We start from the raw sequence: 13,526 nt of genomic DNA on the forward strand, positions 1-13,526 counted from the left end.
AGAAAACTACGACGAGTTTACAATAGCCTCGTACATATCGAGGGTCAGTTTTACATGCAAGTTTAAAACCATGCGAAAATTTACTAGCTGCAGACATACTATAATTCCTCAGAATGTCAAATTCGGTTCTCCAACAGTTCTTTTTGTGTACACTTTAAAAAATTACTCAAAACGTATGATTTTATGTGATAAAAAGTAAAATTCTGCAGCGCATTTATGTAATGCAATAGAGTCAACCAGGTGTATTTAAACAACAATTAAAAAATTGTAAAGATCAATCTCATATAACTCAAATTTAAAAAAATTTCCCACGGAATTTGTTCCCACAGAACTTAACACAAATTTCCAAAAATTTCGTTTGGATGGGTTCGTCCATAAGCAAAATTGGCGCATTTGGGGACTGAGAAACCGCATTTCGTGATCGAAAAGTCTCTTCATCCTCAACGGGTGACTGTGTGTTGTGCAATGTCGTCACGGAAAATCGGTGCGATACTCCTTGATGGCATGGTGACTACCGAACGGTATGTGAAGGTTTTGGAAGATCATTTCATTCTCATTATCCAAAATGACCCCAATTTCGAGAAGATGTGGTTCGTGAAAGAAAGAGCCCCACCCCATCGAAGCAGAAGATCGTTTAATGTTCTGGAGGAACACTTTGAGGACCGCATTCTGGCTCTGGGGTACCCAGAGGCCACTGGCATGGGCCTCGATTGGCCGTCATATTCTCCGGATCTGAACGCATGCGACTCCTTTTTCTGGGGCTATATTAAAGAGAAGATGTACAACAATAACCCCAAAACCATTGCTGAGCTCAAGACAACCATTCAGGAGGTCATCAAAGGCATCGATGTTCCGACAGCTCCGCAGATCATGCAGAACTTCGCTATTCGTCTGTGCCACATCATCGCCAATGATGGTAGGCATATCGTACATGTCATAACCAAAATCTGAATATCTGTAATGACGTTTACATGTTGAATAAAGCGTATGCAGGCCGTAATTTTTAATTAATTTACGTTTTTTCATATAGTTCAATAATTGTTACCCTGTAATATAACTAACTAGCATGTAGCTTCATTAACAAACTGTTTGTACTCACTGTGTTCCGAAACACATGCAAATCTACAAATTATTATTTGCATGAGGCTCATCTCCTACATCATGTGCCTTGCCTTCGGTGGGAAGGCTTGCGTGCCTCAGCGATACAGATGGTCGTACCACAGGTTCAACCACAACGGACGGGGGGGGGGGGGGAGGTGTATCTGTTTTGAGGCCAGACTGATGAGAGGCAGCAGCCTTTTCAGTACTTGTAAGGGCAACAGTTTGGATGATTGACTGATCTTGCCTTGTAACATCAACGAAATCGGCCTTCCTGTGCTGGTACTGCGAACGGCTGAAAGCAAGGAGAAACTACAGTCGTAATTTTCCCAAGAGCATGCAGCTCTACTGTATGGTTAAATGATGACAGCATTCTCTTGCGTCAATTATTCCGGAGGTAAAATAGTCACCCATTCGGATGGATAGGTTTAAGTTATAGTGGGAATTAGTGAAGTTCGGTGGCAGGAGGAACAGGACTTCTGGTCAAGTGAATGCAGGGTTATATGTATAAAATCAAATATGGGTAATGCAGGAGTAGGTTTAACAACGAATAACTAAATAGGAACACGAGCCAGGCTACTATGAACAGAATAATGAAGGCATTATTGTAGCCAAGATGGACACGAAGCCCATACCCACCACAGTAGTATAAGTTTACATGCCATCTAGCTCCGCAGAGGCGATTCTGACATTGTGGTTGATAATGGAAGCAAAACTAAAGAAAAGTCAAGACACGTTCACAGGATTTGTCGTCATGGAAAAAGCGTTCGACAGTGTAAGATAGTGCAAGATGTTCGGAATTCTGAGAAAATAGGGTTGGATATAGAGAGAGATGGATGTATACAAAATATACAAGAGCCAAGAGGAATAATAAGAGTGGACGACTAAGAACGAAGTGCTCGGATTAAAAACGGCCGGCCGTGGTGGCCAAGCGGTTAAAGGCGCTACAGTCTGGAACCGCGCGGCCGCTACGGTCGCAGGTTCGAATCCTGCCTCGGGCATGGATGTGTGTGATGTCCTTAGGTTAGTTAGGTTTAAGTAGTTCTAAGTTCTAGGGGACTGATGACCTTAGAAGTTAAGTCCCTTAGTGCTCAGAGCCATTTTTTTGAACCATTTGATTCAAAACGGTGTAAGACGGGGATGTAGTCTTTCACCCCTAATGTGCAATCTGTATATCGAAGAAGCAATGATGGAAATAAAAGAAAGGTTCTGGAGTGAGATTAAAACTCAAGGTGAAAGGATATCAATGATACAATTCGTTAATGATGTATACTGAGCGAAAGTGAAGAAGAATTACAGGATCTACTGAATGTAATGGTCTAACGAGTACAAATACGGACTGAGAGTAAATCGAAGAAAGACGAAAGTAATCAGTAGTAGCAGAAATAAGAAGAGCGAGAAACTTAACATCAGGATTGACAGTCACAAAGTAGATGAAGCTAAGGAATTTTTCTACTTGGGCAGTAAAATAACCAATTAACGGGCGGAGTAAGGACATGAAAAGCAGACTAGCACTGGCAGAAAGGGCATTCCTGGCCAAGATAAGTCTACTAGTATCAAACATAGACCCTAATTTGAGAAAGAAACTTCTGAGAATGTACGTTTGGAACACAGCAATGTATGGTAGTGAAATGAAATATCGTGTGGCGAGGGCCTCCCAACGGGTAGACCTGATCGCCAGGTCAAGTCTTTTGAGGTGACCCCACTTCGGCGACTTGCGCGTCGGTGAAGATGAAGTCGACACAAACACCCAGTCCCTGAGCGGAGAAAACCTCCAACCCAGCCAGGAATCGAACCCGGGCCCTCCAGCATGACAAGCCGGCGCACTGTCCACTCAGCTACGGTGTCGGACTAGTGAAACATGGACTGTGGGAAAACCGGAACAGAAGAATGGCTCTGAGCACAATGGGACTTAACTGCTGAGGTCATCAGTCCCCTAGAACTTAGAACTACTTAAACCGAACTAACCTAAGGACATCACACACATCCGTGCCCGAGGCAGGATTCGAACCTGCGACCGTAGCGGTCGCGCGGTTCCAGACTGAAGCGCCTAGAACCGCTCGGCCACACCGGTCGGCCCGGAACAGAAGATCATCGAAGCATTTGAGATGCGGTGCTACAGACGAATATTGAAAATTACGTGGATTGATAAGGTAAGGAATGAGGAGCTTCTGCGCAAAATTGGGAAGGAAAGGAATATATGGGAAACACTGACAAGAAGGGACAGTGTGAGAGGACATCTGTTAAGACATCAGGGAATGACATCCAAAGTACTAGAGGGAGCTGTAGAGGGCAAAAACTGTAGAGGAAGACAGAGATTAGAATACATTCAGCAAATAATTGAGGACGCGGGTCGGAAGTGCTACGCTGAGATGAAGAGGTCGGCACAGGAGAGGAATTCGAGCCGTCAGTATCAAACCAGTCAGAAGAATGGAGGAGATTGAGGAAATGTATGATGAGAGAGATTATTGAGATAGTTAAGAGAGACAAAACTCTAATTTGTGATCAGGGAATGATAGTAGTAAAAGGAAGAGAAGGAAAAATTGTAGGTGAATATTTTGCACAGAGCCAAATTTAATCATAGCTAACACTTGTTTTAAGGATCTTGAAAGAAGGTTGTATACGTGGAAAAGACCTGGAGACAACGGAAGGTTTCTGATTGATTAGGCCTATGTAATGATAAGAAAGATTTGGGAACCAGGTTTTAAATTGTACGACATTTCCAGGGACAGATGTGGACTCCGAGCACAATTTATTAATTATGAACTGTAGATTCAAACTGAAGAAGCTGCAAAAACGCAGGAATATAAGGGGACAAACTGAAAGAACCAGAGGAATACAGTAGAAGAAGAACAGGTAGCTTTGAGACATGTAATAGTGAAGGCAGAAGAGGCCCAAGCAGGTAAAGAGACGAGGGCTAGTAGAAATCCTTGGGTAACAAAAGAGATAATGAATTTAATCGATGAAAGGAGAAAATATAAAAATGCAGTAGGTGAGGCAGGCGAAATGGAATACAAACATATAAAGAGAGATCGACAGGAAATGCAAAATGGCTGGAGGACAAATGTAAGGATACAGAAGCATAAACCACTTGTGGTAAGATAAATGCTGCCTACAGGAAAATTAAAAAGACCTCTGGAGAAGAGAGAACCACTTGTATGAATATCTAGAGCTCAGATGGAAACCCAGTTCCAAGAAAAAAAAAGGGAAGCAGAAAGGTGGAAGGAGTATATAGAGGGTCTATACAAGGGCGATGTACTTGATGGCAATATTATGGAAATGGAAGAGGATGTAGATGAAGATGAAATGGGGGATATGATACTGCGTGAAGAGTTTGACAGAGCACTGAAAGACCTAAGTGGAAACAAGGTCCTGGGAGTAGACAACATTCCATTAGAACTACTGACAGCCTTGGGAGAGCCAGTCCTGACAAAACTGTACCATCTGGTGAGCAAGATGTATGATATGGGCGAAATACCCTCAGACTTCAAGAAGAATATAATAATTCCAATCCCAAAGAAAGCAGGTGTTGACAGATGTGAAGATTACCGAACTATCAGTTTAATAAGCCATGGCTGCAACAAACTAACACGAATCGTTTAAAGAAGTATGTAAAAACTGTTAGAAGCCGACCTCGGGGAAGATCAGTTTGGATTTCGGGGAAATGTAGGAAAACGAGAAGCAATACTGAACCTACGACTTCTCATGGAAGATAGGTTAGGGAAAGGCAAACCTACGTTTATTGGATTTGTAGATTTTGAGAAAGCTTTTGACTACGTTGACGGAATATTATCTTTTAAATTCTAAAGGTGGCAGGGGTAAAATGCAGGAAACGAAAGGCTATTTACAATTTGTGCAGAAAACAGATGGCAGTTATAAGAGTCGAGGGATACGAAAGGGAAGCAGTGGTTGGGAAGGGAGTGAGACAGGGTTGTAGCCTTTCCCCGATGTTATTCAATCTGTATATTGAGCAAGCAATAACGGAAACAAAAGAAAAATTTGAAGACGGAATAGAATTCCAGGGAAAAGAAATAAAAACTTTGAAGTTTGCCGATGACATCGTAATTCTGTCAGAAACAGTAAAGGACTGGGAAGAGCGGTTGAACGGAATGGACGGTATCTTGAAACGAGGATATAAGATAAACATCAATAAAAGCAAAACGAGAATAACAGAATATAGCTGAATTAACTCAGATGATACTGAAGGAACGTGATTAGGAAATGAGACACTTAAAGTAGTAGACGTGTTTTGCTATTTGGGCACCAAAATAACTCGTGCTAGTCGAAGCACGGAGGATATAAAATGTAGACTGGCAATGACAAGAAAAGTGTTTCTGAAGAAGAGAAATTTGTTAACATCAAGTATAGATTTAAGTGTCAGGAAGCCCTTTCTGAAAGTATTTGCATGGAGTGTAGCCATGTATGGAAGTGAAACGTGGGCTTGAACAGTTAGACGAAAAGAGAATAGAAGTTTTTCAGATGTGGTGCTACGGAAGAATGCTGAAGATTAGGTGCGTAGATCATGTGAGGAACGAGGAGCTACTGAATAGAATCGGCGAGACGAGGAATTTGTGATACAACCAACTAGGAGAAGGGATCGGTTGGTAGGACACATACTGAGGCATCAAGAGATCACCAATTTAGTATTGGAGGGAAGCGTGGAGGGTAAAAGTCGTTGAGGGAGACCAAGAGATGAATAAAGTAAGCAGATTCAGAAGGATGTAGGTTGCAGTAGTTACTCGGAGATGAAGAGGTTTGCACAGGATTGAGTAGCGTGGAGAGCTGCATCAAACCAGTCTTTAGACTGAAGACCACAACAACAAAAAATTATTTATCAATCGTATTTCCACTGACTGAATGAATTGAGACCGTTGATGGGAGTTTTGTTCACACTTAAATGCCACCGTGGCGTAGCCGTAATAAAGCAACAATGGAAGTCATGCGACTGTTTTCAAGCAGTACAGTTCGAGAATACACTGGGAAGTCCGTTTAGTTCGTCGACTTTAGAAGCAAAAGATTGCAGTGTAATAAATAAAATAAATAATTAGAAAAAATTATCGTTACTTGCTGAAGTAGAGCCCAAAATTCTGTTGAAAGTAAGAATTTGCGCAAGAATGAATATAGACTGTGTATAAATTTTAGGTAATGGGTGACAACGGAGTACACAAATAGTTCATCTACTGATTGCTACCTAACAGCGCACCGTAGTGTGGCTTTCTTGGTTACTGAACTATCATTTTTCAATTAAATAAGCTTGAGTTGTTAAAGCGCCTTGAAGTCGGGATACTTGACTTCCTGCGTTAACTTAGCTGAGACATCCAAAAATCGGGACATGCGAAGAAAACAGGGACATATGGCAACATTTAGTTCCTACGGAGGTATTCGTCGTTTCCTGTATGCAGCGCAGAATACATTCTTTACTTTTTTAATGCTGGGGTAAACAGTTCCCCCCTGGAACTGATACTGAGGTAGCTGAGGAACCGAGATCCAGAAAACTTAACAGTTTTCTCGGTAGGGAGTAAGCAGCATGTTATCTTGGAGAGAAGGGCATCCAGAGATGCAGTTTCAGGTATCCGCCAGTGATATCTGTTGGGGCCCTTCCCGTTCATGGCGTATATTAATGATCTTGCAAGATAATATTAATAGTTTTAGCACATTTTTCGCAGATGATGCAGTTATAATAAACTACATAAATATATAGCCTGTGGTCTTGTTAAGATTTCGAAGTGGTGCGGAGATTGGCAACTTGTTTGCAATGTTCAGAAATGAAAAAAAGTTTTCATTTCACAAAGCGAGATCACGTAGTATCTTATAGCTACAATACCAATGGCTCACAATCCAATCGACAAACTCGTACAAATACATGGGTGTAAATTTGTAAGGATGTGAAATGGAACTATAACATGGCCTCAGTCGTAGATAAAGCAGGCGGCAGACATCTTTACGTTGGTAGAATGCTAGGGAACTGCAGTCCAATCTACGAAGGTGACTGCATACATAACAATCGTGCAGCCCATTCCGGAATATTGCTCAAGTGTGTGGGACCTGCACCAAACAGGACTTAACAATGAACAGGTGATATTGAACGTATACGAAGAAGGGTAGCACGAATGGTCACAGCTTTGTCTGGTCCATGTGAGAAAAAAAAAAAGATGACACGTGCTTTAAGACGTAGAGAAAGCTCACAAAGTGTAAAGAACAAGCGTAAGGGAAGAAACTACGAGTATACTATAACCCTACACGTATTTTCCCCGCTTGCGTCGTGAGGGAAAGATTAGATCAGCTACAACAGGCACAGATGCTTTTAAGCAATTCTTCTTTCCTTGTTGCACACGTGAATGGAACGGGAAGAGGCCCTGGTTCGATGGGAAATACCCTCTGCCATACACTTCACAGTGGTTTGCAGAGTACGTATGTTGATGTACTTTTATGCAAAACAGCCAGATTTCAATTTCTGCAGCGTGTATCAGAGGAGTGACAGTAAAACAATGTGATTCACTTCCTTTATGCGTTCACCCGCGCATAATGCCCACTCGAAACCCACCATTTTCCAAAAAACTACTTTGAAATTATCGGTTTCACGTTGTAGAAAATACATTTGCCATTTTAGCATACATCTTCTGAACCTTAAAGGTGAATGTTTTATTGCTATTAAATGTTTGTATCATAATTTTTAAAATAAAGTTTTCATCTGCCTACACGTCAAATGGATATTTGTATATCGAAGAAACTTCAGGGGGCACACTATCAATACTGAATACAACAAAAGAGGGAGATGCTCACTTTACAATAATATGGTACAGTGCACACTCCCAGCTTTTTGTTAAAAACTCATTTTGTTCGACATATATATATCCCTGTCATCTGATCTGTTCGAAAAATGTAAGACCAGCTAAGCACAGCAGTTTTCAACATTAGATACGAGGTTCTATCTGCTCGGGCAGTAAGCTCACCGCAAGCAACAATTCTGAGATTTCAGAAACGAAAACTAAAGCGATGGTAATCTATTGCAAACGTAATATACGCTCAACAATATCTTTAAATAACGTTACACCATATCTCATTTTACGTATCTCACAATGTTGCACAAGGTTGTAGAGATCTTGAAAATAAAACCAGCCAACGTTTCAAGAATGTGCGGAACAATTACACGAGCTCTGTGGCCAACACTAGTGACAAGATACAAAAATTAAATTTCGTAAAGTTGTGACGTATTCGAATTTTTTATGCAACAGAACAGATAAGAAGAAAATAAAATAAGCCAAGAGCAAATGTAGCCTCCACACGACTGAAATGAAATTTCTCATAGCAGTTCACGGATGTACCGGACTGGACTGCACAATAAACGACTCAGTCCGAGAAAGTATTTGCAGCGAATAATAAAATTGGTGACTACAGAGCATGTGGTCATTAAATGAATGGAATACAAGCCCTTGCTAAAACTGGCTCTCGTGTACCAACTAGAAATAAGCAGCAGAACGAAAATACCAAACTGGTTCAAATGGCTCTGAGCACTATGGGACTTAACATCTGAGGCCATCAGCCCTCCAGAACTTAGAACTACTTAAACCTAACTAACCTAAGGACATCACACACATCCATGCCCGAGGCAGGATTCGAACCTGTGGCCGTAGCGGTCGCGAGGTTCCAGACTGAAGGGCCTAGAACCGCTCGGCCACGGAAATACCAAGATAAAAAAAATCCACTGGAATACGCAGAAGTATCTGTGACGGAGATGGTTATAATCGTCATAATCGTCACAATCACCAAGTTTACTAACAAAGTGTTTTGATTTAAGTTAAGATATTGAAAAAGATCAACATTGTTTTACTTTCTAAATCACGTGAAGAAAAAGTCTGCTGATTTTTGTGTTGATTTCCTGACTGTCCTAGCCGTTCTCAACAAGCAGCTCTTCATTTATCTAAGCTAGACAAACAGTACAAAGTCATCTGCAAAATGATGGTGGTTCACTATGTTCCATTTACATGTATTCCTTCTGCAGCTTTGAAGTTTAGCTACCTGGAAACTCGCGCTAGGCCTGCTCAAAATAGTGTTGGCGGTAATGGGTTTTCCTTGTTTGATATATTTGTTTTATATCACTCGCTATCCAGACGAAATCTAAAGGCCACTAACAATGACGAAGATACATTCATTATAATAATTAATGCCTCTTTCCTCGCGGGCTGACTGACGAATTGTTGAAATCGTATCAAAAGCTTTCTCAGTAATATATATATATAGCTCCGTTTCTATAATTTAGTTCGCGACTTGCAAATAATTAGTTGTGTGATGCCCACAACGGCGTATTATACCCACGATTTAGCTTGGCACTTTTCGCAAGGGTTGCTGGGAGGGTAAGCACGATATCGCCGCCTAGCACGTGCACTGCAGAGGGCACGAGGGGGGGGGGGCACGTGAGGGGCAGAGCAGGGAGGGGGAGCGCAACCCTACCCCTCTCTCACTCCACCATCGCCCGGTATGCACCACAGTGGATTCTATTATTCGCGCCAACAAAATTGCCACTTGGCGCGGCGGCTGATGGGAACGACCGTAAATGGAAAGTGCCTTTATGGTCTTTCCCATCAGCCGTAGCGCTGCCTCAAGTTAGTGTACCCGTATATTACATTCCATTGACAAAATAAAAAAAAAAAAAACTGCCAAGTTACATTGCCCTGTGAATAAATACTATAACTTAAAACCCTTTACGTTACATACCTGTGACACTGATTCCTCGTAATTTGATACTGTCATTCCATGCTGCGTTTCTTCGCCATCTAGGAATTGAAGTAGATGGTAGTACCAAAGCCTGGGAATGTGCACGTCATCTTCGCCTGCGCCAGACATCATCGACTCGTTTGTTTTCCTCTTTTCCTTGCGATAAGAACTCCGGAGTGAGTTGATTTTCTTTATTACTGAATCCCTGTCTGCGCTAGGATCCATCTGCAATAGTTTATGCGGGAAACCTTGTTATTAGTACACGTCACAAGATGCATAATAATTCTTAAGTACAATAAACACCAACAATGAAACAAAAATTCCAACACTTACTAACCTCCTTCAATTTGGCAACCATTTTACGATATGCCAAGTTTTTCTTATTTCGGTCGTTGTATTCTTTCGATTTTACCTTCCAAAGGCAAGGTAGAGATTTGTACAGTTCAATAAATTCTGTTATAAATGCCTTAGGATAACAACGCACGTCCGTCATTTTTAAACATACGCAAAAAAGTCTTCCGTAACTACAATGGTAATAGAACCAACTTCGCTAACGTTATCACCTTCACATTCGAGATCTTCACCGTGCAAACTGAATTTGTGCAGTTAAGGCTTTCACCAGGCCGACGGTTCCACAAGCGACACTTATCGACCTGCGCCAGCTGGGCTATTCTCGTCGGTGCGCGCGCAGCTTTTCCGTTACAAACCGGTTTGCACAGGCTAGCACGCGGCGCAGTACGCGTCTCTCGGCGCACACTGAAGCGCGGCGAACTGCTGCGCAGGCAAGTTGGCCCGCGAGGCAACGCAGCATAGCGTGGGCAGGGGTGTACACGAGGGCAGAGGAAGCTGCCGCAGGCATCCACGTGCGGGAATCTACTCTTTTCGAGGAGGCTGTATTACAGTCCAAGGCAACGCAGCAGTGTGCAAGCTTGGGATGTACACACGGACACAGGCAGTTGAAGCAGATAGTCTTATTCTTCGTAGGAGACTCGGCCCCTGGATAAGGCCATGCATAATATGGACCGCGCGTGATGCTTCTGTATGAAACCAACATTCATGTCAGCTGATGGCTGGAATTAGTCTGCAGGCGGCTTATTAAACAAACATTAACGCACCGGCCTTATTGCGGTTTGAAGCCAGTACCTAAGTCGCGTTGCGTAGGGTTGCTAGAATTTGTTGCTAGCAAACCGGGACGTTTCTCTAAAATTAACTAACACCGGCCATTATTTGTGTATCATAAACCGGGACATTTTGGGTCACTTTTCTTAACGTTAAAAAAGTGAAATATTTGTGCAAATTACTGTTGTATTCAACTGATTTAGTAGAATAAATAAATAAATAAATGAACACTTTATACTGTAATTTAATAAAACCCAAGAGATGGCATTCAGATGGTAATAACATTTAACAATATTAGTACTGGTAACAAAAGAATTTATTTTGAAACATTAATACCAGATACAAAATTATCTACTGAAACACTGTATGTTGAAGTGAAAAGTTCACATAATTTGTTGTCTTAACGCCTCATATTTATCTGAATATTGAGCTTTGGAGGAAAGATCCTTCCGCGGCATGATGTATTCATAAAACTTAGAGCAATTCACTTGATAATTAAAAACATTTAATTATTGCTTCGACCGTTGGTAGTTGCAATTTGTTTCGTTCCTCAGTCCATTGCGCATTAATGAGAAAATATTCGCTCCACGTTTGCATTATGCCCTGGAATACTGAAGGCGAATTCACACAGATTAAGCAACTGAGAATACTGTTCTTCGCATCCAATCTGTCGAAAGAAATAGGTCCATTTCTTCTGACATGATTTGCTACCCCAGTTAATTATTGATTTCTGACTCAGTGAACTGCTTGAGTAAAGAAAACTGGTCAAACAATAAACTGCAACCTACTGACAACCCTCTACCTTCTACAAACGTTAATGTCCTTGTCACGTTGTGGGTGTTTCATGATCGTGGAAAACCGGACCGATGGCCTTTGTAGTCTGGTCCATTCAGCCCCCACAAACCAATCAAACTTATCACATTGCTCCACTCAGGTTCTGCGTCCAGCAACATCTATTTGAAAACAAAGAACTCATTGACATTTCTTAACCATTTTTCTAAATAAGCTGTACACTTTTCATAAAACTGTTCTATATCTACATGAAATTTTTGATTTTCAATAGTTAATGCGACCTCGCTGTTCCACTTTGAGTGGAACAAAACTTTCTTCTTTAAGACGTTCTATGATTCTGCTAGTAATTTCCAAAATCGCAGCTACTTCTATAACACTGCTGGCTGCTTTCTCGGGTTGAAGTATTTGTCTCTGAAACGCTCAACTGGCTATGCAGGAACCACGCAGATACGCTTCCGTTTCGATTCTGGAAAAGGGATGTCAGAAATTTAGGTCCCTTTTATTCTACGACGAAGAATGATTTAAGAGCATCATACAACTTCAGTACTCTCTCTACAGTAACAAAGATAGCCACCTTGTTTTTGTATGTGACAACAATGCATGATACTCTATGTCCGGAAACTCAAAAAACTCTTTTAGACGCTCCTTTCGTACAGTGTATATGGAGAAGTAATTGAAAAGTTTAATTATAAAGATTTCTCCGTCAACACTCATCCCGTGAGCGACTGTCTTGGCAGCAGTGTGTAGCATCTGAGCAGGGTAGCCAACTCCTAAAAGATTTTCGTTTACTTCACTTTTCATTCTAGCAAATACATTGTATCTGCTCGTCGCACTCCTCCAAAATTAGTATTAGCGCTGACACTGCAATACTCTTCCTCTTATCAATTTTATTTTCTTCTAATGCAGTAGGCGGTTTCATTTGGCAACGAAACTAATTTCAGCAATTTCACATTAATGCCATTCTGAGGTGTAAAATATTGAACAATCAATGGAAATATTTTTTTACCCTTGTGCTTACTCGCATCTGTAGCCATTGAGTAATAGCGGAGCAGTGAAAAGTCGTCGCATATTTGTTTGACAGTGTGGTAAAAATCTGCTTTCAAACTGCTGTTGTTTTGGTTCTGCCCAACGTCACACTCTTCGATTGAAGCTTAGCCTAAAAGTACATCTACAGATTTCAAAGACATTTGATGTTTAACGGTACGATAACACATCGTTAATTACGCTGAAGCTACTGACTGGCTCTGTTTTCATGACTTTGAAATAAAAAAGCTGTCAATTTTTTTAAGTGCTAGCAGAGCACATGTTTGATTTATGCTTTTGGCTGCCTAAATGATCTGTAATATCTGCCCTTCCTCCACGTAAATGGAAACATATGAATTACATATTCCACGTCAAGAAAATGTCATCCTCGATTGATGAAAAACCATTCTTCTGTACATTTGTCTCGAAAGCAACACTTTCGCTTTGGCATTTTGAGTTCACTTCCCACACACGCGAACATGAGCTAAGCACAATAAGCCTCGGACAGAGAAACGAGTAGCTGCAACGTCTTGACTGAATTGAATCCCAACACGAGAGTTAATAACAGAAAGAAGCGTTACGCGCAATAAAAGTCCTGGATAGACGCTGGCAGGTGCAACAATGAAACACGTCATTATTGTGCTTAATAGTTAAAACACAAATTCACGCCAGCATTTGGGAAGAAATAGACGGTACGAGAGTATTTCTTTAGCATCACAAAACTGGTACTAAACTGGTGTCCCCGAAAATAATTTTCGTGACGCTCATTTTTTTAATCC

General features: G+C 41.3%; 1 protein-coding gene across 1 annotated transcript in view; it reads right to left on the reverse strand.

Moving 5' to 3' along the window:
- The window catches only part of LOC126203409 (uncharacterized), a 44,741-nt gene extending 34,183 nt beyond the window's left edge, over positions 1-10,558 (reverse strand). The window contains exons 1-2 of the mRNA XM_049937715.1: positions 10,151-10,558; positions 9,814-10,038 (exon numbers count right to left, since the gene is read on the reverse strand). Coding sequence (XP_049793672.1) covers positions 9,814-10,038; positions 10,151-10,306 — 381 coding nt within the window. The 5' untranslated portion in view covers positions 10,307-10,558. The remainder of the gene's footprint in view (positions 1-9,813; positions 10,039-10,150) is intronic.
- Between the last annotated feature and the right edge of the window lie 2,968 nt (positions 10,559-13,526).

This window comes from Schistocerca nitens, chromosome 9, assembly GCF_023898315.1.
Source record: "Schistocerca nitens isolate TAMUIC-IGC-003100 chromosome 9, iqSchNite1.1, whole genome shotgun sequence".
Classification (NCBI taxonomy): domain Eukaryota; kingdom Metazoa; phylum Arthropoda; class Insecta; order Orthoptera; family Acrididae; genus Schistocerca; species Schistocerca nitens.